General features: G+C 39.2%; 2 protein-coding genes across 8 annotated transcripts in view; one reads left to right on the forward strand and one right to left on the reverse strand.

Annotated features, from left to right (window-relative positions):
• The window catches only part of LOC143165608 (neural-cadherin-like), an 84,128-nt gene extending 73,042 nt beyond the window's left edge, over positions 1-11,086 (forward strand). For both annotated transcript variants that reach the window (XM_076349162.1, XM_076349161.1), the window contains exons 31-34: positions 533-713; positions 2,141-2,385; positions 5,105-5,259; positions 8,404-11,086. In XM_076349162.1, the coding sequence (XP_076205277.1) occupies positions 533-713; positions 2,141-2,385; positions 5,105-5,259; positions 8,404-8,817 (995 nt within the window). In that variant the 3' untranslated portion in view covers positions 8,818-11,086. The remainder of the gene's footprint in view (positions 1-532; positions 714-2,140; positions 2,386-5,104; positions 5,260-8,403) is intronic.
• Positions 11,087-13,236: 2,150 nt separating this feature from the next.
• DPY19L3 (dpy-19 like C-mannosyltransferase 3) overlaps positions 13,237-26,099 on the reverse strand; it is a 39,653-nt gene continuing 26,790 nt past the window's right edge. For 3 of the 6 annotated variants that reach the window (XM_076349177.1, XM_076349175.1, XM_076349176.1), the window contains 5 exons: positions 25,666-25,748; positions 18,379-18,511; positions 17,458-17,616; positions 16,777-16,823; positions 13,237-14,045 (listed from right to left, as the gene is read on the reverse strand). In XM_076349177.1, the coding sequence (XP_076205292.1) occupies positions 13,820-14,045; positions 16,777-16,823; positions 17,458-17,616; positions 18,379-18,511; positions 25,666-25,748 (648 nt within the window). In that variant the 3' untranslated portion in view covers positions 13,237-13,819. Of the gene's footprint in view, positions 15,808-16,573; positions 16,824-17,457; positions 17,617-18,378; positions 18,512-25,665; positions 25,749-26,099 lie in introns of all 6 variants that reach the window. The other 3 variants (XR_012996282.1, XR_012996281.1, XM_076349178.1) reach the window with 3 other exon arrangements.

The following is a 26,099-nucleotide window of genomic DNA, read 5'->3' on the forward strand; positions in this document are numbered from 1 at the left end:
ATCAAGGTATATGCTTTTATGCTGAGGCATCTTGTGCATATGAAATTAATGCCACACATCTTCAGTACAACATTTCTATCAGTGACCCAAGGCTGTTTCACCATTATTTGTGGTTTGCTCTTCTATAAAGTTAAGCTGTAAACCAGAATTAATCAACCAAACACAATTTGTACTGGTACACATTGAAGAATGTAACAGATTTTCCACATATAACAGATTTTCCACAATATTTGGACTTTTCTATTGAAAACACAGTGAAGGGGTACGTGTTCTGCTGTCTTGAACACAAGCAGATAGGGGCCCGCAGCAGCGCTTGGTTCTTGTGGAAAACACTGGGAATCTTGATCAAAACTTTAATAAATTCAGTCAAAAAACGGAGAACGATGCTATGAAAGTTTAGGTAAATTCAGTCCTAGATTTGAACTTTGGTAGCCTGGGTCCTTTGTTAAACATAAACTGCCAAATCTTACAGCTGCTTCAAATCGTTCTTGCTGAATGGCTTTTAAAATAGTCTCTTTGTGCCTTGCCTCAGGATGTATGAAGGATGTCAGATTTAATAACTACAGAATTCCTCTGGATACTCACGTGAAGGAGCTGGTGTCAGTATTAAGTGCCGAAGGCATCAAAGAAGGCTGTTCTTCGGAGGCTTGTAGGAATAACCCTTGTAACCAGGAATTTATTTGTATTGATTTGTGGATGATGCACGAATGCAGGTAATTGGTGGAAATAAAAGCACAAAACCCTCCAGATTCAGGTGGGAAAGGGTGGGTGCTGAAGAAGTGTGCAACTTGAAGGCTGCCACTGGCAATCTCATCAAATCAGTTGAACCACAGTGAAACACTAAGCTAGATGCCTGCATAGGCCTCAGGTTACTCAGAGAACACTGTCCTTTTAGGTACTACCCTTAGCTGATGTATAATTGGTGTATATCTCCATTGATTCTGTAACAATTTCAGCTGCCCGTCTTAATTGAAAATGTTTAAAGAATAGCAGCAAATCCAGAATGTTTGTAAACCCTGAAAATCAGGAAAAGGCGGAATGTTAGCTTGAGTGGAGTGAAACACTAGCATGGCTAGCTGTCTTGCGAAGCTCATGCTGTGCAATGTAGATGTGCTCTCTTTTGTCAGTGTTTGACTTCTTATACTGTCTTAAGCTGTGACCTCTGTTCCCTTACAGGCCACTCGAGTTGCATTAGAAGCACCGCATCATTAAGCTCAGAGTTCTTGTGTGTGGCTGGGGCTGAGGTTAGGACAACACCAATTCAAGTTAGTTGTGCTGTGAAAACGTACACTTTAAGCATTACTGACTGCCACTGTCCACACAAACGGAGTTTTCTAGAGATGTATTTTTTTCTGGAAATTCACTGTGATGGAAATACAAAGAACATAGCATAGCTTGTCCTGCCTAGACAGACCTGCAAACCCTAATCCAGCTATTTTTCACATGGGTAATCTTGCAGAAGCCAGTGGAACTACCTGAGTTCTGAAAGCCCTAGATGTAGGGGTTTAAAGTGGAGCTCATTGTTCACCACAAAGCTGGTGAAGGGTCTAGAGCACAAGTCTTATGAGGAGCGGCTGAGGGAACTGGGGTTGTTTAGCCTGGAGAAAAGGAGGCTGAGGGGAGACCTCATCGCTCTCTACAACTACCTGAAAGGAGGTTGTAGCGAGGCGGGGGTCGGTCTCTTCTCCCAAGTAACAAGTGACAGGACAAGAGGAAATGGCCTCAAGTTGTGCCAGGGGAGGTTTAGATTAGATTAGGAAAAATTTCTTCACCAAAAGGGTTGTCAAGCACTGGACCAGGCTGCCCAGGGAAGTGGTTGAGTCACCATCCCTGGAGGTATTTGAAAGACGTGTAGATGTGGTGTTTAGGGACATGGTTTAGTGGTGGACTTGGCAGTGCTCGGTTAACGGTTGGACTTGATGATCTTAAAGGTCTTTTCCAACCTAAACGATTCTATGATTCTATGAGTGCTTTAGAAAAGACTACAATCCTGTAATTATTCTAAGTAACTTACTTCTAGTAGCTACTTCAGAAACTGTATATAGAGTGTCATCAAAGACTGCTTTAAAGTCTTAAATGCTGTCTTTCACGCCTACTTTTGTCAAAGCTTAATGGTGTCATTTTGCCTTCGTCTTTTCAGTTGCCCTCCGGGACACATGATCATGGAGAATGCCACTGGTAGACAGTGTGTCTACACTGCGTGTGCTAAAAGGCCCTGTAACTACGGTACCTGCATCTCACAGTCACCAACCAAGTTCCAATGTCACTGCCCTGATGGCTATACTGGACGTAACTGTGAAATCACACTGGCGATCTTTCACAAGGATACAGGCCTGAGCTTTAGTTCCATGTTTGCCATCTGCATTTGCTTTTTGGCGCTGTTAGGTAGTTACGGCAACTACATCTTGTATTACCTTTGGTGAACTCATTTATCCATCTTGTCCTGAATAGTCATCATCTCATCCTCCTGCTGAAAAACTCAGTTTCCTAATGGAGACTTGACTCTGCCTTCATTTCTTTGCCATGGTCTCAGCTCCATCAGTGACTTACTTTTCATCCCCCTGTGCATATATTGCTAAGTGAATCAACATTTGTGAGCGATGGAAAGTCTTTGCAGTTTTATTTTCTGCACATTTTCACTTCATTGCTAAGGAACTGTTCAGATGCATAATTGGAAGCAAATTCAATTGAACAGCAAGAGTGGAAATTGCTACCAGATAAGCATTGTTTAAAATACTACTGAGCATGAAACAGATTTTTCAGTCTAAGAGAAATACAGTGTCTGATAGGAACACACTTGGTCAGACAGGAGCAATCTCTTGCATCTTACCGGTTGTGTCACAGCTCCCAACAGCTGCTTTTGTCTTCCTCAACCATTTTTAGGCTTAGGCATTGGGTCTCAAATAGAAGAGAAAAGACAAAGAAGGATCTCGTGAGTGAGGAAGGATCACATCTTTGAGTCCTTCTCATTTATTCAAATTTCATGGAAGTTTGCCTGAGTAAGGACATAGGGTTTTTCTCATGGCTTGCAATGTTAATTAAGTTTCATTCAGAAGTTGTAGTATGTCAGAGTATGAAATGTCAGAGTATGAAAACATATTGTGGACTATTTTGCATCCGTCTGTAGCTACCTGAAATACCCTCATTTTCCCCAACTCTGCTAGATACTATGTTTGCCATGCACATATGAACAGCAAATAACGTGGGAAGCTAACTGGTTTCACAGCTTTTGGAATCCCAGTTAGTGGAAGTTGATAAGAGATTGTAATGTTAAAGTAGGGGGGTTTTGCTATGTCAGAGCAGTTTTATTGTGAGCTGACTTCATGCTGCTGCCTGTGCTTGACTGAACTTGACTGAAAAAACAACAATATCTTTTACCTAATAATCCTGCTAATCTTTCAGGTCTAAATTATGAGTTAGAAACAGTTGTTTTTAACCAAGGGGTGTGCATTGCTGGGAAAATTTTAGTAGATGTGGTCAACCGTGGTATTACCACACAACTGCAACTTTTGTTAGGAGAATTTTTAATAAAATTACTCGTTCTCTAGATTTCAAATGCCCTTTCTCTTACACAACTTCCAGAAAGTGGTAATGCACTTAGAAGCAATTAATTCACGCAATTTAAATTATAAATTTGTAAGTTTCCGGTAGATTAGAAAAGCTGCTTTTCTGACATCTGATTACATCTTAAATTCAAATATGGAACTGTTCTGTAAGTAAATCAGTACCAGGGCGGCTTCACGTTGGTTCGATATCACATGAACCTTCCCCACCCCTCCCTGCCAGGAGGAGGCTTCAGCTCATTTTGTTCAGTTAAAGACACAGTGACACTTTGGAGCTTGCAACTGCTCTAACACTAACGCTATGGATCAAAGAAACAATAAACTTCATAGAACGCTTTTAATGACAGCTCAGGATCGCAAGATCCTGAGGAGAAAATCAGGCAGGAGCTTACACTGTTGGTATCTGTATGGAAGAGCTACTATCTTCAGTGGGAGTACTTCTGGTTTACACTCTTGTTACGCTCTTGGAATACGGGCTATATTCATTTTAAGTATTGGCTTTTTATTAGCAGTCAAATAGGAGAGACGTAGAAGATTTAAAAGACTTCTTGAGTGTCTCAAAATCAGCTCAGCTAAAAAATGACTTTGCCAAGAAGTTACCATGTGTGAAAATCTGTGTGACACATTTCTGTAAATTTGGGGATGGTGGGAGGAAAGGTAAACATACATCTGAAACGCATTGATTCAGCTTGAAGAGTGTAGCTACACAGCACAGGGCAGGGCACAGACCTCCGTGTACACCAGTTTCAGTCCCGACGTCATCTAGATGCAGCTCCACAGAACTGCAGTCTGCCATGTAGATATTCTGTAAGAGATTCTAGTCTCTTTAATTCACTGCGGTGTTAGTTTATGGTATCCAATGGTTTGAGGTCTTATGATGAGCTTTTATCCAATTTTTATAGAGTTGGTAACACAGTGGTACACAAGTTTCTATTTACATAATGTTCAGTACCTGATGTTGAAGCTTTACAACTGTCAGTGTGTAAAATGCACCTAAGCATTTAAGAAAAACGTTTTAAATTCATGGATGCTAAGGCAAAATGTGCCCGATTTTTTTTTTTTTCTAGTAAAACGTGTAAGTCATTTCCTCTTTTGTCTTGTGCTTCATTTCTGTGTCATTGTATCTGTTACTGTCAACACACTGTTACTTAAGTGCTACCCCTTTGTATACATTTTCTCTTACAAAGTTTAACTCAATAGATTAAATAGATAGGTCTCTGAACAGCACTTGGGTCATTCAGTTCTTCAGTTAGTTACACTTTTAACAACTTCAAAGTTACACTTTAGAGGGTATTTTAAAATGCTCTTTAAAGGCCTTTTCTTCTGTCTTTGACGTTCACTTGTAACTACATTGAAGAGTGCAAAAATCAAACATTTGCTGAGAAACACAAAACTACAGCCTTGCTGGCTGGGACTGCAAACCAGTGCTGCAGTACTCATGTAGAACGGCTGCTGTCTAAGCCGCCCTGCAGCACTTCTGTATAGAAATGTTTTATTTGTTTCTGAATGATGTTCTGTTTTGCTCCTGTGTGTTTACACAGCTCTGTTCAGTGCTGTATTCTTGTGGGCTCGCTGGAAGAGTCACAAAGGTCTGAGCGGAGGAGTTTGCCACGTATCTGCGCATTGTGAGGACCTGGAGGACATCAGAGAAAATATCCTCAACTACAATGAAGAAGGGGGTGGGGAACAAGACCAAGTAAGGATCGTTGTGTTACATTACAATTAAGAGGGGACTGCTGGCTCACCATGCTAACAAAAATGTGGTTTTGGCTTTTCCTTTATAACTGAGGACCTCAGCCTTTTTTCTGCTGATTCATTACTGCAATTGGTAGATGACTTATTTGCAAGGTTATGTACACAAGGGTGCATGTTTCTTAAGCGGAGAGAAGTGCCTATCAATTTTTAATTTGTCTTAAAGCAAGGGATCCTATGTGCATGTTTAAAAATGCTTGTAGAGCAAGTTTAGCAGTAAAGAACTAACAGCTGATGGTTTTGGTTTCGTGGCTCGGGAGACGCTGAATTCTCGGTGGTAATTACTGCTGTAGCACTGAGGGCTTGAAAGAGCCTGACATCAACTGTTTGTTATGGACAGTCTCTTTCTGGAGCCTGTTCATAACTGCAGTTACTCAGACTTGACTTGTTAAGAAACAACACTTGTTCCTCTTAAGCCCTAAAGCACGTGGTGGTTGTGGAAGAACCTTTCTGCATTTTTCTGTTTTGGAGAGAGACGCGCTAGTGAACACAAGCTTGTTTGTACTTACAGTAGACCAGATTATACCCAAACCAGATAATATTAACATTTCTGCTAGCTGTTCGAAGGATTTCTACATGTCAGTTTAAGCCAGAACTTTGAAAGAAAACTACAGATCTTACAGATGAGTAATTTAAATAGGTTATTTGCTGACCCACAGACATTTGCTATGTTTACAAAAGGTAAGGAACTTCATTGCCGCCTTTTGAAACTGTTCATTTCATGGATTCAAAAGGTGGTGTGACTCGGCAGAGGTAATAATAGTCAGGGCACCAATGTGATGGATCAAAAAAAGCCAGTGATTTAAAAAAAAAATTAAATGTGACCTGTCCCAAAATTCCAAATATCTTCCAGAATTTATAGTTATAAAATATAGAGAGTGTTTTACAAGGCCACCTGAGAAAGTATTCTTACTTGTAGAGTATTCTTAATTTCCTGATGAATTAGTGTGAACATAATAAATACAGGGACATTTTCCATGTGATAACATAGACAGCTATATGCGTAAATCCCGTTTTCCTTAATAAGATTAACTTCCTCTGCAATACTTTGCAATTTTACACCCAGAAGGTCTATAGATTGGGGAAATCCAGAGTTACTGTATGACATGTTTACTTTTGGAGAGTTCTTAAAATACACTCCTTACTTTAAGCACTGGAAGTAAATTAGTGACTTGACGATCTTCATCTGAGGCTATTACTCTGTCTTGAAGAAATGCTGCTTGGGGTGAAGCCTCTAGGGGTTCTGTATACTGTTCCTAAATTATTCAAATTTTACCATTGCTGGGATTGCAGCTAAAACTTCCCAGTATCCTTTTTAGTACCTAATTGTTTGCCTAGATCTAAAAAACCCAAAATACCCAGAATTACGGTACCTTAATTGTATTGTAATGTTACCTTAACAAAAGGATCATGAGGGCGCTTGGACAAGAGAGTTTTGTCCTTGTAATGTTAGTGGAGGGTAGGACTATGGGGACAAGAGGCTGTCTTACTAAGGAGTTTCTCCACCTGAAATAAATAAAACTATTCCTCAGAGAAATTCGGAGTTCATAAAAATTGTAGTAGGTTAGTGCACTGTTGAGTATATACTTAACGCAACTAAACACCAAACGTTGTTAAAAGCCAGCTTTGAAGCTAGAGGCAAGGATCGCCTTGGGTTTGTAGACTGCCAACTAAGAATGGTATATATCAGAAGAAATGTGTCGTTTTAATGAACTGCTAATAGCAGTGAAGGATGATTTTAATATCACCAGGTTCACTGAAGGGATGCTCCTTAAATCTGTGTTTGGACAAACTCCCATTTAAGTTTTGTACGACTAAAAGTTGTCATGTTTTATTGGTTATACTGGTAGCCGTGCTATTACGAAATGCTCGTAGTGGGATCATACTGTAGCTTACACTTACTTAGAACATGCCTAAGAGAGGCATCTGCACTGTAGGTGTGACGTTGTTCATCACTAACAGTATTTAGTCTCTGGATGAATGGAAATAAGCAGCTATTCTATGTTGCAGTCCTGTCCCAAACCCTAGTCTTGCCACTTAACGTGGCTTCTTGATTGCAGGTGGGTTTGTTGGGTTTTTTTGAAGCAGTTCTCTGTCTCTGATTGAAACTCAGCAAAGGCTCACCAAGATTACCTAGGATAATCTCGTATAAAATGGTTATGCGCAATTCAGCATGCGAGAGAATAGATGTCATCTTTTGGAATGTGCTGATTTGACAGCTCTGTCATCGGTGGCTACTACTCAGATGAATAGCATGAGCAATACAAATAATTACTTGCTTGCCGTAATGAGTTCTGTCTCACACAGCCTGTCAACATTCTTCTTTTGCCTGTAAATAAGTCCAGAGGCAGAACTTTTGGATTGTAGGAAGGTGAAGGATGCTGTAGGACAACGCTTCTTTTCTTTCTTTCAGCTGGCATAAAGATTCTGATCAGTTAATGCAATTAACACGTATGGTACTGGAAGCTTTAGTGACAGAAGCTGCACTTCAGGAACTGCGGCACAATTACCAGACAGCATTAACTGCTGCTTCACTAGAAGGGAAACTTTTCTTTTTTTTGTAATAGGTAGTTACTTGGCTCTTACAATCGTGCCACTTCCATATAACATAACGAGCAATTTTTCCACAGATTGATAACATTTTAAGAGATCACTGCAGATGTTTGAACTGCTAATGCAGAAAGATTTCTTTTTACATGCTATTTGTGAAGATGCTTTCTCACCTTTGTTGCCAGGCTCGGCATCAGTGTTCAGTGATGGAAAAAATATTCAGATCTGAATTTCAGAACAAAAATTGGGGCATTTCTGTCATTTTTATTTAGCTTCTAATATGAAATTAGACTTGATTTTGGACCTCATTGTAGTAGCGCAGGCTGCACAGGTGTTCCTCATGCTTTCTCATCTGCTTGGCAGGTTTTGGCTTTCTTTGGCACGTTGTAGGTGGCAGAGTTGGTTGAACTAGCTAATCCTTCACATGTTCACACCAAAGGGATTGCCTCGGGATTGTTCCTTCTTTATTTCCACTAGAACGGGAAATTTTGGGACCTATAGAGAATATTAATTTAACGTGAACGGTTTCTCACTCCAGGATGCATACAACATGGCAGAACTGCAGGTGTCTATTCAAACCAGCCCAGCCTATTCCCTCTACAGGAAGAGAGAAAAACCAGCAAAACTGCACAGTTTCTTTAGCGATGCGTCCCCGAGCGTGCCGGAGCAGACCGAAACATCAGCGACTGCAGAAGCCTCTCTTACGAGCGGAGACTTTGGTCAGTACCTGTCAGGCGTTGTCAGAGGTGCGGACCGTCATCCCCGGGCTGCGCCCCACGACTCACTGCAGGTGTTCTGCACCGAAGGGGAAGGCTCGCTTGCTGGCAGCCTGAGTACCCTGAGCTCCTCTGAACCGGATGAGGGTGTAGCGTTCGATGACATTAAAGAGTGGGGACCGAAGTTTGAGAAACTGAGTGAACTGTACTCACATGCAGATGCAGAAGACGTGTAGATTAGAGTCTCTACTGTTTTCAAAGTTTTGGAAGCAGGGGTGAAGGACGGTTTTTCATGCTCTTGCTATGTACTATCCCCCTTCCCCCCGCTTTTTTTTCCCTGTTATGAGAGGCGGTCAAATTCCCACTAATGAGCCACAACTTGCATCTAACTGAAAAATTTAGTAGTAGAAGCTAATCTTGGGCCATTCTAGATATCTGTGTTTGGGGATACAAACTTACTGGAAAGAGTAAATGGAGAACTTGGGGTACTTAGTCATTCACATACAGTGTTTAAGAAAGAAACAGATTTTTTTGTCACTAAGGTAATAAAGGACTCTTGGAGAGATCCTGTGTACATAAGCTAAGATGGTGCTCGAAGCATGAAGCAAGCATGCTGTGTGTACTGTTTTCAGTAGGAGCTTTAGCAGTTATTTGAAGAAAAAAAGCACATTGTCTTTTTCTTGTGGAAATAAAGTCCATGTTCTACGCTACCCATCTCGTTTCCCTGACTGAGGCTCAGTTACAGCACAAGCTCCCTGAACGTGGTGCAGATGAGAGTCCATGGATCCAGGTTAAGGAATGAAGCAGCATGGATGGTGATCTTTAACTTCGGTTATAACTTAATGAAATCCCTTTATGCTGTCAGACAAATGAAGAAACTGAATTTAGGCACAACACATCAAATCAGCTGCTTGCAGCTACATACTTTTCTTAATTAAAAGGCCAGGTTTTCTAAGGTACGAGCCTCAAAGGTCACTAGTTTGGAATTTCAGTAGCAAACACCACAGTTCACCATCGTCTTTCATTCCTAACGGGTTATTGAACTGACCAGCCAGAACCGTGTAATTTGCGTCTACAACCCTGTCCCTCATGTTTTGCTAAACCCCCTTTCAGAGAAGCATTGCAAGAATTAGGTTTGAGAGGCTGGAGATTGTTTTAATAGAAGCCCTGACCAACTACAACTGCAGCCAAGTAATGCCTTGGGAAGAGCTGGCTGGGGGCACAGATGCATTTTCAGCGAAGAAAACAACCCAACGTCCCTTGGACGTTGTCGAAATACCTAGTGTCTTTAGGATGTCAGAAGACTGAAGGTCTTTCCTACACCCAAAAAAGAACTTCACCCACCACTGGGACTTCTAAAACTAAAATCCTGTGATAAACAAAACCCTGCCAAAAGTCTAATAATTCACCAGAGATGGTAATTCTCCAAAAACCATGGATGACAGCACACAATAATACAGGCTGCCCTCGGATACATTTCAGTAGAAAATCGTGATCAATGGGGGACAGAGAAACACAGGGAAAAACTCACACCGGTTGCAGGGGGTGGAATATTATGCTCCAAATTATCAGTCCCTTTTTCAGACTGTTTAATGTCCAGCTAGTATTCTGCATTTTTTTTTTTTAAACTTGACAATATTTGGAAGAGAGAAGGCTCCATAAAATTAATTTTTTTTTTTTTTTAAATTGAGACCACTCATAAATGGAGTAAAGTGCAGCAAGAACACAAGCTTGTTTTGTGCCATTTCTTTATATAGTATGTGAATTATATATGTATCAGCTGATAATACGAATATATCATATAGATTCTAAGGTAATTTGTTTCATTAAAACAAAGCATAAAACAATGTATTGTAAATGACATTAAAACTGCTTTGCTTACAGTTGCATCAGTAGTTGTTTTGGGAGGGCTGGCTTTTATTTTTATACATATAGTAAGAAAACCATAAACAAATAGGGCTGCAGGCTAGATTAATTTGCACATTTCCTAAATGAGAAATGTTCACAGAGCATCTTGTTCTTGCATGCATTTGTGACACACTTTGGAAAATCTTGAGCGCACAATTGACCAACGGTTACACACTGCCGATAATGTGGCATTTTCATCTGGAAAAGCTAACTGCTGTTTTTACCCGTGCCTCATAGTTCTGAGTCACAGATGGCACATAGTCTATGATTTTGTAATTTTACCGATATATTTACCTGTGAGGAAACATAGGCTAAAATATCTTGCAATGTTCACAAGTCGGGTGTGTCAGCTTCTGTATTTCATGATCATAGCAGTCACAAACAGGATATGGAAAATGAAGTAAATACATACTATGCACAAAATCTGTTCCTTTCCCAAACAGCAGTAATTTTGTCTGCATGCGTTGTGTTCTTCCCATAGCTATGGATGTGCTGTCATTTTGGCTGGTTTTAATTTAATTTAGCTTGTAAGCTCCTTGGGGCAAGGACTGTATTTGCCTGTGAAGTGTCATGCATAGCTAAGGCACCGTATAAATAATAAATAAGCCTTCTGCATATGATGTCTCTTCCTTGCATGTATTTAAGGTTGACTTAAGCTTGGATTCTCTTGAATTATTTCTTTCTCAGCTTTGATCAGATACTTCCACAGACAGGAGTCACGCATGCTGTTCTGTCTGAAAGGCTGAGGGAAGCAGCAGTTGCTTCTAATTGCTGCGTGGACTCAAGCTCTAGTTACACACTCAAAAGACGTGTTGCCATTTCTGAGTTTTCCCGAGTGCTGCGGCTGGCTGGGGCCACAGACCAGCACTTCTCTCAGATACCCAAGTGCTTTTTGCATGTAGCATGTTTTTGCAACAGACAGACAACCAGTCTAAGAAGGAGGAAATCCTTCACGTTAGGCTCAACAGAATTACTCAAGTTGTGTTACCCATAGGCTTGTTCCCTAGTCTGGGAGTTTAGGTGCTGAGAAGCAGCTGACCTGTAGGATGCGCGCTGCGATCCTTATTACAGCCGTGGCAGTAATTTGTACACAAACATAAGTAATAATAACTGCAACCTCAGAGCTGCTCGTGTAATTGCAGTTAGACATACGTGTTACAGACCATACAGTGTAAGACAAAAGGTCAGAAAGCATTTTAAAACCGCCATAGGAGCTTGTGTAGATACAATCTCAGTAATAGGACATACTCATTTGCAGATGTCATGCCCTAGTAAAACCCGCTTTTTCTCTTTCTAGGGATTACTAATTAGTTCACTTAATTTATCTGTTTTAATTTGCATGCTGCTCTTTAAATTACTGTGCAATTTCTGAAATCATATCTTTGCTTGTTCCACATTTACACAGACACATACAAGTATTTCAGTACCTCTACAAGAAAGCCTGTCGGGGCATAGCACTGACATCGCTGTAGACCAGGGACAGCTGGCTTGACAACAGAAAGCTTTGCAATGGGTGAGGGGGGAAGAAAAAAATTGAATAAAAAAAAAAATAATTGGGTCCCTAGGTAGTGGGATTTTCAGTAATCTGGTACTTCTATTAATCTTCTTCCACGTTCTTTACAGACTTTAAACATCTAGCAAGAACATTTTATTTAGTATAAAATACTTGCAAAGGCCTGAAATTTAAATAATCATGTGGATATTAGTATTTAATCTGTCTGCCTGTCAACTACATTAATCTTCATGTTTTTCCCCTTTCAAAATAACATTCCCAGTATTTAACATGTAGCCAAGCCCTGCAAAAGCTGGTTGTCCTTCGGTCTGACCTACTGGCTAGTACAAGCAGGTTTAGAAGGGAAACTGTGGCTGTAGAAGGAGCAGGATTAGAATAGAGGAAAGCTGAGCGTTTTCTTAGTTATAGAAGTGATAAAAACCATGGCCGTTTCCTGGGGGTTTAAATAAATAGGTTGTACCACGCTATTGGTAACAGTTGATGAACGAGGTTTTGAGAAACCCGGTTCTCTGGAACCCGGAATCCCCTCTCTACAAGCATACCACGTTGTGGTAACATTCCATTAATTAAATGAATCTCACAGAAGTCCTGCCTGTACCTGATTAACGTCGGTGACAAAACTCCCCAAAACCTCACTTTACGACTAGTAGCACGCGTGGGAAGATGTGGCCGCACTCAGGCGCCACAACTGACAAAAAGAGGCTGGAGAGTTGCATGCGTAGCTCTGCACATCCCGCTCCTCCCTGCCGCAAGAACGCCTACGCTTTTAAGAGCTTACCTCTGTCAGGACATCCTAATTCTAATAAAGCACTTGATACACGTAATTTTTCTCTCCCAAAGACTGCACGTGTCTTTTCATCGAGTAAGAATACTAAAGCTTGAGCTACGAGGTGGAAACAAGCAGATCCCTATTGGTCAAAGCAAACTATATTTACTTAAACCGAGTGACTGCCTCAGCCTGCCGACCTTGCTGAAGTTGAAGTGAATTGCGGGACGACTGGTAAAAATCATGGCTGATACACCTTTAACTTGTAACAGAGAAAGGAAGTCCGGCAAGCTGTTACAACACACAGATGATTCAAAAAGGCAGTGCTATATGCAATGTAACACGCTTGAGAAAAGTCAAAACGTCCCACTGAAAACCACTTTGCCTTCCTCCATATGGACTGAAACAAAGCTGATTCCCTAACTGCACCTTTCTCAATCCATCCCAAGATAGAAACAACCAAAAAAGTGATTTTCAAATTACACAATTTATTTAGTATACAATAGTCATTACGTCTCTTTACAACAACATATTACAAAATACCTATGTTAGATCTCACCGGCAGAACACTGAAACAAGAAATGAAAATATACTTACGGATCTCAAAGGCTTTTCTCCCCTAAAAATACTCTGGCTACTTGAGAACATTTTGTCTCTGTGATCTCAAAAGTCATTCACACCACAACTCCACTGATAATGCGCAGCTTACAAGTCCTTGCAGACAACGGGTGCCGTACACAAGAAGTCACGACGGTGCCATTCCCATTGCTAGTTACTTGTAAGACTTCGGTAAATGCATTGCCACGAGGGTTGTTCCTGGGGGTGGATCCTACTTAATACAATGAAACAGTGATGCCACAGCAACCGCTGGGAAATAAGGTGCATCAGGATGATGTAGTTCGGGAACAGGTGAAGTTATTTTTTAAAAAATTGCACATTTTTAATGCAGTGAGTATCGATCACAGCAAGACACGGGAAGTAGAGAAAATAATTACCAGACAACTAGACCACCACCTCCCTCCTAGAAGTCTCAGGCTCTTACACCCAACCTCTAGGAACAGGAAACGTAGCCCTTTTTACCACCAGTCCCGCAGCCCCACGCCTCAGCCAGCACCGACTGCTCACCGCTGCTCCAGCCTTCCCCCGCGTGCTTTGCTCTGGCGGGCAAGCCTTGAAATCGGGGACAGAGAAGCAGCTGCTCCCTCTCTCCGGGTGCGGTGTTGGTGCGTGTACTGCTTTCCTCTGAGCTGGCAAGTGGTTTTGTTCCTTGGCATTTTCTGTTGTACTATTTTAAGGAGATTGGTCTTCTGAACGCTGACATAGTCACTGAAATACGCCCTTCCCTTCAGTAGCAAGTCTTTCTGATACAGGAACTGTGGGGATTGCTTAAAGTGTGGCAAGCTACCTAGGCTTTAAAGACTGTGAAGTGCAACAGTTTCAAGCAATCTCCAAAATACTTTGTATCTAACACTTCAAATTTCTGGTGTGCTACTTTGGGGGATGTTTGTGTTGTAAGAAGAAACTATGTTCTTGTGGTGGTTCTGGATCACCAGGGCCATTGGTTTTTCTGCTCTCCCAAGACCTACAGGAGCTTGGGGTCTCTTTTGTTTTAAAAAAACCCAAACCCAAAAAATTTGCACTCGGTAGTTTCTACAAAAAGGTTAAATTTCTCCTTGGGCAACATGAGAGACTGTGTTTTTGAAAAAAGTCTATTTAAAAATAACCACTGTTACAGTCAGGTCTTCTCAGTCTCAGCTGTTACCTACAAGTAAACTCTGAAAATGACAGGGTACCACTGGATCTTGGAATCTCTCATTTCAATCGGAGGAAAGTTACTACCGCACCTTTAAAGAAAGATACAACCACTTTTTAAAGTAAGACAATACAGCCTAGCCATACTTTACCTTACGTGTGCTTGTTTTCCATTACTGTAAGGCACTCACTGAGGAATTCACTGACCCATGCTTTCAACAAGAACAGGCATGCATCATTACGGGCCTAATTAAAGTTTTAATACTGATTAAAATGTTTTATTATTGTATTATGTTAAACTGCAGTGGTCTCCAACCTCATTAAGGGCTACAGGCTAGAAATTACTCGGGAGTTTCAGTTGCTCAGTTTAACAACCTAGCTACTGTCAATGTTTGATTTAAATACAGTCTGATTAAAGCACACTTTCCTTCTGTGTTAGCATGAAAGTGCAGAAAGATGTTGAACATTGTTTAATGAGTATTTACTGAATATAAAATTGTTTGAGCATGTGACATCTCCATCTCTTCAGTAATTTACCTTAGTACAACTGAAAAGGGAAAACATTCAAATCATTTGGAATCGGAACACAGCTCAGTTGTTTAAGCTAATCTCATTACACATCTTGATTAAATTAAATGTGGAGTTTGCCAGCAGTAGCACTTTAAGTTTCCCATCAATAGAAATTAATTGCAGTGGTAATTTTTATAACTGAGTTATTTGCACAGGCCACAAACACTCTTATAGGTGTTCAAATGTTAATTCAACATTGGCCCAGAGGCACTTGATTATTACAATTCTATTTTTCATAAGAAACAAATGATCCTAGTGGATGTCTAATTACAGCTGGAGAGTACAGTTAGACTTTCAAACAGACTTAATCTCTAATTTCAATATAAAACCAAAGCAGCACTAAAACACAGCAAAAGTCTTGTGTTATCTACACAGCATTTAGAAAGTCAATACAATTCACAAAGTTCTAGCCGGTAAAAAGACAAAGGGTACAAACAAATCACAAAATTCTCAGGATTGAGGCCTGTCTCCATTTAATCTTCCAAGTCAATTTAAAATAACTAGTCTATTTTTTAGGATAAAGAGTGGGGACACAACGATTTTGTGCTAAAATGCTTTGTGTCTGAAACAATGTAAAGCAAAGCTCTAATACCTGAACATGTTTTAAATACCTAAGTTTCCTGCTGATTTGAGAGATGAATTTTTCTTTTGTAAGGTTGGCAGTGTTCAGTTTTGGTATCCTACTCCTGGAATTCACACAGGGAGCAAAAGGATCCCCTATAGTTCAGAAAGCAAATACAGAAAATAGTGGTGTGAGAATCCAAGCTGAGAAATTTGGGGTTTTGTTTGTTCTGAGCATTTTACAAGGATACAAACATGCAACACGTATCAAGCATGCTCCGACCTTTAGTCTCATTAGAAATACATCACACTCCATCATTAAATGCTTAACGTTATAAAACAGTATGTTTCTGTATCACTAAAAATGCTGGACAATGATTAAAGTGTTACTCTTCAAACTTGTTTGCTGATTCTGCACTCACTGATTCTGCAATCACACTCACAAGCTTGGAAACTCATATCCGCATACATTCCCAAAGAATTCAAAAAAGGAGGCACTGAAAGAGCACAAGGATCTGTCAAAGAGGATCAGATTGTGAGACAAAACCTAATTTTTGTGACTATTTTAAGGATTCACAAAGATAATGCATACTCGGTGTAGGAGTAGCGTGGCCTGCTTTCATTGAATTTCTATCATTTTATAGTAAAAATCCAAACTGCTGAGCAGAACTTCCTAGGCTAGCTATTCTGCAGCGGTCACGCAGGCTCCTCATTTTGTGTCTTTGAATCAGTTAAAACTGGAAAGCAATTATATCCTAGGTATTCAGAAGGTCAGACTTTATAATCAAAATGGTCCCTGCTAGCATTTATTTATGAATCTATGAAAATTTTGGCAACATCAAGAATGTTATCAAAACTAAACTGTCTAAAAAAGTAAGAATCACAGTAATTAACAAGAAACCATCAATGTAAAATGTCTTACAAATGTAACATGTTTGTAAACTTCTTCTGCATTTTCTAATGTGGGTCCTAGCATTAAAATACTGAACTTGAAGCCATGGTTGGAAACGTTATTTATGCTTAGCAAGTTTGTAAACATGGAATGTTTTGTTTTGAAACACTCTAGTGAAGTGTATGGTATAAGAAGGCAGGTTTTTTTTAATTTCCTCACAGAAGCGAGGATACAACGAAGGTTTCAAATCAGGTTCATTCTCTCCCAAACCATCCATGATCTGCAATGAAATTGAACAGATTCGTGAAATACCTTTAGCCAATTCACAGTTACAGGCAGTAACAAGAAACTAAAAACAACCTCGACAAGACATTCAGAGGGTCAGGCTGGCCAGATTTGTTAACAGTGTCTGTATGAAACAAGCGGGAGGTTAAAACAGTAAGATTTATAGTATCATTGTCTCTATTACGGACAAAGCCGATTTGTCAGAGGTACATATCTGCTCTGGGTTACGCGGTCTGCTGTGGTTCCACGTTAGCCCCAGAAATGCTTGAAAACTCCCCTGACACAATGGAGTAATACAACCGTCCACTGGTCCTGAGGGAACTGAAGCTATGAAGTGATTTACACTCTGAAAGGGAACACTATTTATGTACTGCTAACCTGAAGCTCATCAGGAAGTGATTACTTATTTTGCCCAGCCCGAGTTCCTCCTTTTTTTATTATCAAATACCATTAAAAGCAAGCAGTGTTCAATCTGGCGATTTTGAGAACGTCTAAAGGCTCCGTTAGACTTTACTTCCCACACTCATGATGAAGTGGAAGTAACGCAAGCTACTTCAAATCGTAATTGTATTTCAAAAAGAAGTTAAGCAAACTGTATTTTCTTTATAAAGCTTGTATATAATACTTACATGGCCATTAGCTATATCAAGTAAGTCACGTAACCGACAGCCTCTACTATGTCTTCTTTCGTAACAAATGCTGTCTTCTAGGATCACATAGTCTGTGCCAAAGGATCGCAGTATTCCGTAAACATCTTCAGGAGATCTCTTGGCGTAGATCTGATAAATCTATAGAAGAAGAAAACTAAGCTGTAAGACACATTACATTACCGCTATTTCTTTGTTTGCTCTTTTGTGATTCCTTTATCTTGAACCAGAGAAAGAACTGAGATCGATAATCCATGTGATCGATAATCCATGTGATTTGAATTAAATATTTAAAAAAAAAAAAAAAGCTTTATTCAGTAGCCACTTAGAGTTTCTATGTTATGGCTACTATGATGCACAACAGTACTGCTGCTGACTACAAAAACACTGGATGGTGCTGCTGTCTGCAGAAAGGCCTTGGTAGATGCCTGTAAAACTTTCAGAAAGTCTAAATTATAGGAAAGGATAGTTTAAAACAATCTCCCCAGCTTTGCGTGGAGTTTCTCAAGGTGGTTTCTATATAAAATGTTATGTGCTAGTCTGGGAACTGAAGGGAGTGTCAGGTAAATCAGGAAATCCTCCACGTGGGTTTAACAGCCCAGCTGGGCAGCAGGATCTATTAATGCCAACAGTACCCAAACCAGTTCACTCAGAACTAGCTCGGGTACCTAGGTACAGTTATTCAGACATACACCAGCTGCCAGAAGTGAGTTAGCAGATGCCCAAAGTACTATGAGTTTCACAGAAGAAGTTAAAGTCTGGAACTGTATCTGAAAATAAGTTAGTTCAATGAGTAAAGCATGTGATGTCATTTGCAATGTGCCATTAGAGATTGCACGTGTTTTCTGGAATGGAGCCACTGATACGGGTAAGAATTAGCTTAAACAATCAGAATACTCTTACCTGTTTTGTTCTCTCTCTCAGATTCTTATCCTCATAATGGGGATGATTAGTTAAGGTCCGTCCAGTGCACAGTTTGACTCCTGCTAATAGCTGCATGCTCCCAGCAAACACTGCTGTGTTTGGAGTGCTTGACCTAAACAAATATTGATAAGTCTGAGGAAGTCTCCGTAGGGGCATTTTTGCATTGCTTGTTACAGATCAGAAGGAAAAAAAAGACTGAAAAAATATTTTTCTGCCTCTCCTCTATTCAGGGAGCAAACTGTTCAAGCAACTGTGTTTTCTTCAAACATGAAGCGGATAAATCACAATAATACTCTCCAACTGCAAATAAAAAATTTACTATGCACTATGAGGATATTCAGGGAAAACATGACCCTGGAAATTTCAAACTACTTCCATATTTCATGTATTTCTTGGGTTCATATAGCCTCTGAATATTTGTAAATTTCTATATCCTAACTCTTTTAATATTTCAAGAAACTTATTGTGACTTAGATTTGTGTTTGATATATAAGGTATTCTATATAAAATGCATTATTTAATCTGAATGCTAAAACTTCTTGTTACTGTCCTGGCATTCATCATTCACTTGGAATGAAAACTTTGTTATGTGAGACATTAATCCTCCTATTATGACAACTGTGGGAGAGAAATTATGAAAAACATCACCCCAGTTGGAAAAAGTGTGTGTGTGGGGGAAGATATGCAGAAGATGCCAGATAGAAATGCTGTCAATTATTGGTACTGCGATCTCATCTGAAATCCAAAGCCAATGCCTAGAATTGGTCTCTAAATAACAGACTCGGTGTATCTCAGCATTGTTTAAACACCCATAATGAAAAAATGATTTTTTGCTCACCTTCCCCCCAACAAGTTTACAATCTGAAATATATGTAAAGACACAACAGAAGGGCATAGCAAAAAGATAAAGTAAAAATGCCAGGCAACAGAGACTACTATAATTAGGCTAATTAAAAATGGTCATAGTATGCTTAAGTGTTTTCTAGTGCTTAGTAGGCAGATAACCATGAAAAATTCTATGAAGACTAAAACAACAGAAAGAAGCATACATTAAATCAAGTCAAATGAAATTAGAACGGAATGTGAATAGTTGCCCAACATCCACATACATGCACATATGGCACCTACAGTAGTCAAATAACCGTGACACTTTGGGGTGCACTTTAGGGAGCCTTTTGAAACTGCAGCTATGAATTCAGTCTTCTTTAAGCTCCATGATCGGCTTGAAAATGTTAAGAGAAAAGTATTAAATTTTACTATTGCCTTTCAAGAGATTATGCTTAGCAAATGAATTAATAATTACAAACCTTTCCTAAAAATTCTTGCACTGCTACATTAATCTCATCTAGGAAGGACAGAGATAGTATTTTTAATAGGCCAGTTTAACTTTACTGATAGACTAGGTTTTCAGCAGTTTATAAAACCAATTTCATTTTGAAGTCTGAAAATATTTAATCTCTTTTAAAAATTTCTTTTTTACTTAAAGCATTCAAAGCCACAAGTGTCATGAAGTAAATGTTTCATTAAAAGAAATTAATTCATCTTAGAATTTAATATTATGCAAATGTAATGGCCCTGACAGGCTGTCAGCTAGGACTCATCCCTGAATCTGCAGGAAAGCACAATTCTTTAGACTAAGCTGAACAGGATGTGGACTAGATTCACGGAGGGACTCAGTAGAGCTTAGACATCTAAATTAAAATGATGATTCGCAAAGCATCTTCAACACGTTTCTGTGTTTATGCCTGGGCTGGGAAACTTCTACTGTGAAAAGTCTGTTTCTGTGTTTGTTCAAGATTAGTTCAAATTTTATAACGCTCTGCAGTACTTATCTCCTGACTTGGCCTTATCAAGGCAATCCTGCACCTCTGATTCCTAAAGAGCCCAATGTAACGCAAACTTGCAGAATCAAACTTTCTTAAAAAAATCCCCACAACAAGTACCAAAGGCAAAACCACAAGGAAACAACAACAACAACAACAACAACAACAAACATTCCTAAGAAACAGCCTACAGCCTCTTTTCTTACAAAAGAAAGCTAGAGGAAATGGTGTCAGTGCCTTTTTTCCATAACTTACTGGTAAAAATGCTTGTCAAAAATGTAGAAGATGCAGGGTTCAATTCCTCCCCTTTCTAAAAGCATTCACTCTTGCCCAGAAGGGGTGAAATATAGCTGAGTGCATTCTTTATTTATCAGGTATTAAGAGTTTTGCCAGCACTTCCTCCTCCTCCTCCTATACCTTCAAAGCAATCCAGTGACCCTTGCTTGCTTTTCAAAAAACCAGCTTACGTGCCTTAGTCCTGGATGGAGTTCAAAATCAGGTATTCCAGGTGAAGGCAGACGTTTCCCTAAGACTCAGATTTACATGTTTGAAGTCCTAGAAAATTATATACCTTAAGACATATCACTGTCCATATTTTACTGGGTGTCCTGGTTTCGGTAGGGATAGAGTTAATTTCCTTTCTAGTAGCTGGTACAGTGTTTTGGATTTAGGATGAGAACAAAGTTGATAACGCACCGATGTTTTAGTTGTTGCTAGGTAATGCTTACACTAGCCAAGGACTTTTTAGTTTTCCATGCTCTACTGACTGAGAAGGCTGGAGGTGCACAAGAAGCTGGGAGGGGGCACAGCCAAACTGGCCAAAGGGACATTCCATACCATGTGACGTCATGCTCAGTACATAAACTGGGGAAAGCTGGCCGGGGGGGGCCGCTGCTCGGGGACTGGCTGGGCATCGGTTGGCGGGTGGTGAGCAACTGCATTGTACATCACTTGCTTTGTGTATTATTATTATTATCATATTATTATTATTATTATTATTATTATTTTCTTTCAATTATTAAACTGTTTTTTATCTCAACCCACGAGTTTTTTCTCACTTGTGCTCTTCCAATTCTCTCCACCATCCCACCGGGTGGGGGGGAGTGAGCGAGCAGCTGCGTGGTGCTTAGTTGCCGACTGAGATTAAACCACGACACTGGGGCCAGCTCAGATGGTTCCCAGACCAACATGAGCTATGACCAGAGCTACTGGAGGCTCTCTTTTCCCATGCTTTACTGGCAATGCCGAGAACACAAACCCGGCAATGGATTTCATTGCTATGGACAGACACTTGGAAGCTGGGAGGTGATGCTGAGCTTCAGGCATTGTCTGCCCTCCTTAACTACATCTTAAAGAACTTCAGCTGGTGGCTGTTACTAAGCGTTTATCTTCTGAAACAGCCACTAGAGGGAGACATGGCAATTAACTAATATTTTTCAGGTACAGGAAGATTTCTGCATTTCATGCAAGCGTCTTTCTCTAATACTCCTACCTGAGTTAGACACTAACTGCTGTGGTCTGTATCCAGGGCAGCTAATGTGCTTCAAACCACTGAATGACACTTCTCTATTACAGAAAAACGAAGCAATTTTTACAAATGTCTGAACAAATTATGTATAAAATGAAAGGATAATTTGTTTTTATAGCTTTCTGCCAAGCTCCATACCACACCGCCCAACCTGCAAACAATTTATTCTGTACGAAATGTCACTAAATAATGACAAGGACTTACAGGTCAAACTGATTTACATTATATAATTTAAATGTCATTCCAAGCAGACCTGATGGCATTTTGAACAAATAATCTCATTTACTTTTGAAGCTCTAAGCTTTCAACAAGTTAATTACAGCTGAACTAATGGGTAAACTAAGCACTATAATATATCGTATGAAGCTTTTCTTTACCTACACTTAAGAATTTAGAGAATTATGTAAACACTAAAGAACAACTCATTAAAAATAAAAGGGTTTTACAGGAACTACAGGTCTATGCCTAACTTGCACAGACTCTAAAAGTGATAGTAATTCTTTCTCTTATTAAGCTGCTAAAGAATTATTGTGAGTTGGTTTTAAGGAAGCCCTACAGAAATGGCCAATGTTGCAATTACATGTTATATCATTAGAAAGAAAATGGCTATTTCTATTAAAAGTCCTCCAGAGTTGAACTCTGTAGTTGGCTTTCAAAGCCATAAAATCTGACAAATCTCAGATGATTCCTTTACTAGCACCTGGGTGCAATATGAATCTACAAAGCAAAGGGGTTTGAGAAAAGGAGATTCTGAAAAGGGGTTCTCAAATATGCCACGTTAGGTTTTTTTTTCCTTTAAAAGAAAGTCTTTTTATTTGCAGAATGCTGTATTAAAATATTGCAGGTTTAGCTGCAAATGATAGGCAGTAAAGCATATTCAGTCAGACTGTTATGGTTCTTTTTTTTCCCTCTGGTTTGGAAAGACTGGAAATTGCAAAAATGGAAAAAGACAGCCACAAAGAAAGAGCAACAAATGCATTTTTGTTAGTCCCAGCCTCAGTTTTATGCATGCATATTTTGTTCACATAAAGGAGCGCACCTACACAGTTGGTATAAACCTAGTTCTCAGGCACTATCAAGTTCATGCCTGAATTTTACTGACAAATCAGTCAATGACAAAGGATAAGCCCAAGAATTTAAGAACAATAATTTAAAAAATAAAAGTGTAACATTGCCTTTAAAGTCTGGAATATGTGTTGATTTCAGTGTGATTACCCTTGAAAATCAGGCACGTAAGTAAGAGCGAAGAGTTAAAATTTATAGCTGGCTTGAAATTAAAATATAGCCATTAATATAAATTACTGAATGAAAGAACCACCACTGAAACATAGGTATTGCATTTTTGTAACCTTAGGAGCTTTTTGGAAATTTGTGGGGTTTCCACTAATATAAAAATTTGCCTGCCTGTCCCCCACACCTGATTCAAATACAGTTGACATACAACTATGCTCTGCCAAATCTCAGTCTCAGTTAACTTTTCCACTGTTTTGCCTGTTGTCTGAGATTTCTAAGAAGCTCTTCTACGATTTTTGGTAACTGCTTATGAAATATTCCACAATTCTAGACAGGTTTCCCCTTTAAAGGCAGAAGACATTGCTTCTTAAACACTTACCAGAAGTAAACAGAGTAGGGAAGTTCACGCTATTGATTTGCTCATTCTACTGATATTCTTCCCCATCTCACAAATGAGCATGTTGTTCCTGTTGTCTTAGGGAGAAAGACCAAAACTAAGAATTTTAATATACCTCCCATCTGGGAACACAGCTGTGAACTATCCCTGGGTCATTGGCAGGACCTTCTTAACTTTTTTTTTTTAGAAAAAGCTAAGAAAATGAGGTGGTGGGTAGGAAAAAGCAAGAGACTGGGATATGCAAGATCATTATGTAAAAAATTGCACTCTGCGATAGACGCAGTCCAATACTATGCAGTAACTTTATAGTAAAGATATAAACCAGTATATCTTCCTGAAAATGCTATGGTAAATTTAGTAAGGGGAAGAGTAAAAAATACATCTGCAGACACTTCACAGTGGACAGACTAATAGTTGGCTATTATTCAGATTGTATATTTGGACAAGTTAATATGCATTTAGATCTAAGCAGATAGAAGGGTTTTCTTGTTGTGGAGGGATTGCAAGACAGATGAGTTATTCCTAATTCACTGCTAAACATGACAAATTAAAGCTTCTCATACTGAGTTTTAATAATGAATGATTAGTTCCTGACACCAACCTTGACAGACCATTAACTACAGCAGAAGTATCAAGTGTTAGTATAGTAAAATATTTTTCTTACACATCAAAACTTAAGAAAATCTGTCCCACTTCGAGAAACTTACCATAAATTTTGTTGACTTTATTTAAAGCATAGATAATTAACTCTTCTTTACATGAATAATATTCCTAAACACAATAAATTCTAAGTAGAAAATTTCCCTCTGTAATTGTCTGTCATGACTTAAAATTAACAGAGGACAAGCATCAGTTTAGCATTCTCAGCACTAAGAACGTATGAAAAATTATTCTCATCAGATCCAGTCAAATCCAGTTCATGGCTGGGAATAACTCCACATGCATATTTTATGTATAAATCTATATATAACTCCATATATTGTACACAGGAGACCTGAACTATCAGACATTTACCATCTTTTAATAAAACAGTAGTGCTAAATGGAACTGGCTGGTAAACATTAGTCACAAAAACGTGTCAATATGGCTGCAAAGATTCTAAATGATGGAAAAAGACATGGCCTGCTTTCAAAATAAGTCAGTGAAGGCTTGTAATATATTTTACTTCTAAATTACTCCTTCTAGTTTATGGATTAGAGAAATACAACATTATGGAGTGTAAATATGTTGCTATGGGTAGAATAGGCTGGGTGACTGGTTTCACTGAAGTTCACTGCATGTGAAAGCACAATACAGGGCTCCAAGGAAATACTTCAAATAGTTCAATGCTAAATGTAGTAAATTCAGGTTTACTTTCAGAATGTTTTCCTCCAGAACACGAAACTGATTTTTTTGTTTTAAAATCTTTGTCAGAGTTCCAAGTAAACACAAATCCCAGGAATATCTCTGTTCAGAACTTAACCTGAAAGTATTTAGTGGTTACCGTATCTTAACAGAGAACATATCCCTTAAATTCACAGTCCTCCAGAGAACATCCTACCTGGCCCCTTTCTCAGATCTTCTACATGCAGTATTCCAAACTGCTTCCACCTAAAAAATACCTTCCTATGCTCTGTGAGAAAGCAGAAGTGATGAGGTGAGGTTGAAATGATTAACTCATACTCCTGAAAGAGACTTTGCACCTATGCTTAGCCGTGGCAAGTTCAATTACAAATACTTTGTTTATAGTTTAGAACACATACTGGGATTAATTCTAGTAAGTATGAACAATTTAGATTATTTTTAAGTTCAAGAAACACTGCAGAGTACAGATTTTCCAGCCCTACAACTGTGTAATTTTAAAAAGCTTGGATGTAAAATTGAAAAGAGAAGGACACCAGGTTGGGGGGAAAAAATAAAATAAAATTATTTCACTGCAAAGATTATTAATGTAAAGAGGTAGCTATAATACGATGGAAGAAGCTTGACACCTCCAAACTGACCTCTTTTGGCTAGGAAAACCATGTGTGCTTACGGGAGCAAAGGGACTCAGCTGGTTCCCTGACGCACGCACAATACAGCAGCATGATACTGAACCAGAGCAGAGCAGTGTGGGGGACTTCACATATAGCTGCTCTCCACAGCCATTAATATGCTAACCTCTTGATAGCCCATTCATCCTTAACTATCTCCATGGGTCACCAGAGTTCACTGATGAGCTGTGACAAATAAGGAGAACACTATAACTAAGAACATTAGATCTACATAAATAGCATTTAACTTAAATAGAGAAAAAATCCTCTTACTTAATCCAGTTCATCAGCTCCACAGTGTCTGGGTCATAGAATTCTCTCAGCTCTGACAGTTCATCCATTATCCCTGGCCAGAACTATAATGAAAATGAAATAAAACAAACTGAAGACAGAATGAACAAAACAAGTTCTGCATGTTGAAACATATTATTTCCACTTAGCTGGTAACTGATCTTGTCCAGCTCATGGATAAGTTGCAAGACATAAGCGTATCTACCATTCTTATGAAGGATAGGTGGCTGTCATTGCAGTATAAATGTACACTTTCAGAGTTTGAGATCTGTAGCTCCTGCCAGATGACCAGAAGGAACAGAATTACCCATTGTGGTGAGCCTGAGAAGAACAGCTTTTCTCAGATGCGCATCTCACTGGAGGTTTCCAGAACTCTATTAGTTAAGATCAGTTTGTATCTTAAAATCAATGGGAAA

The sequence above is a fragment of the Aptenodytes patagonicus genome, chromosome 11 (assembly GCF_965638725.1).
Source record: "Aptenodytes patagonicus chromosome 11, bAptPat1.pri.cur, whole genome shotgun sequence".
NCBI lineage: Eukaryota > Metazoa > Chordata > Aves > Sphenisciformes > Spheniscidae > Aptenodytes > Aptenodytes patagonicus.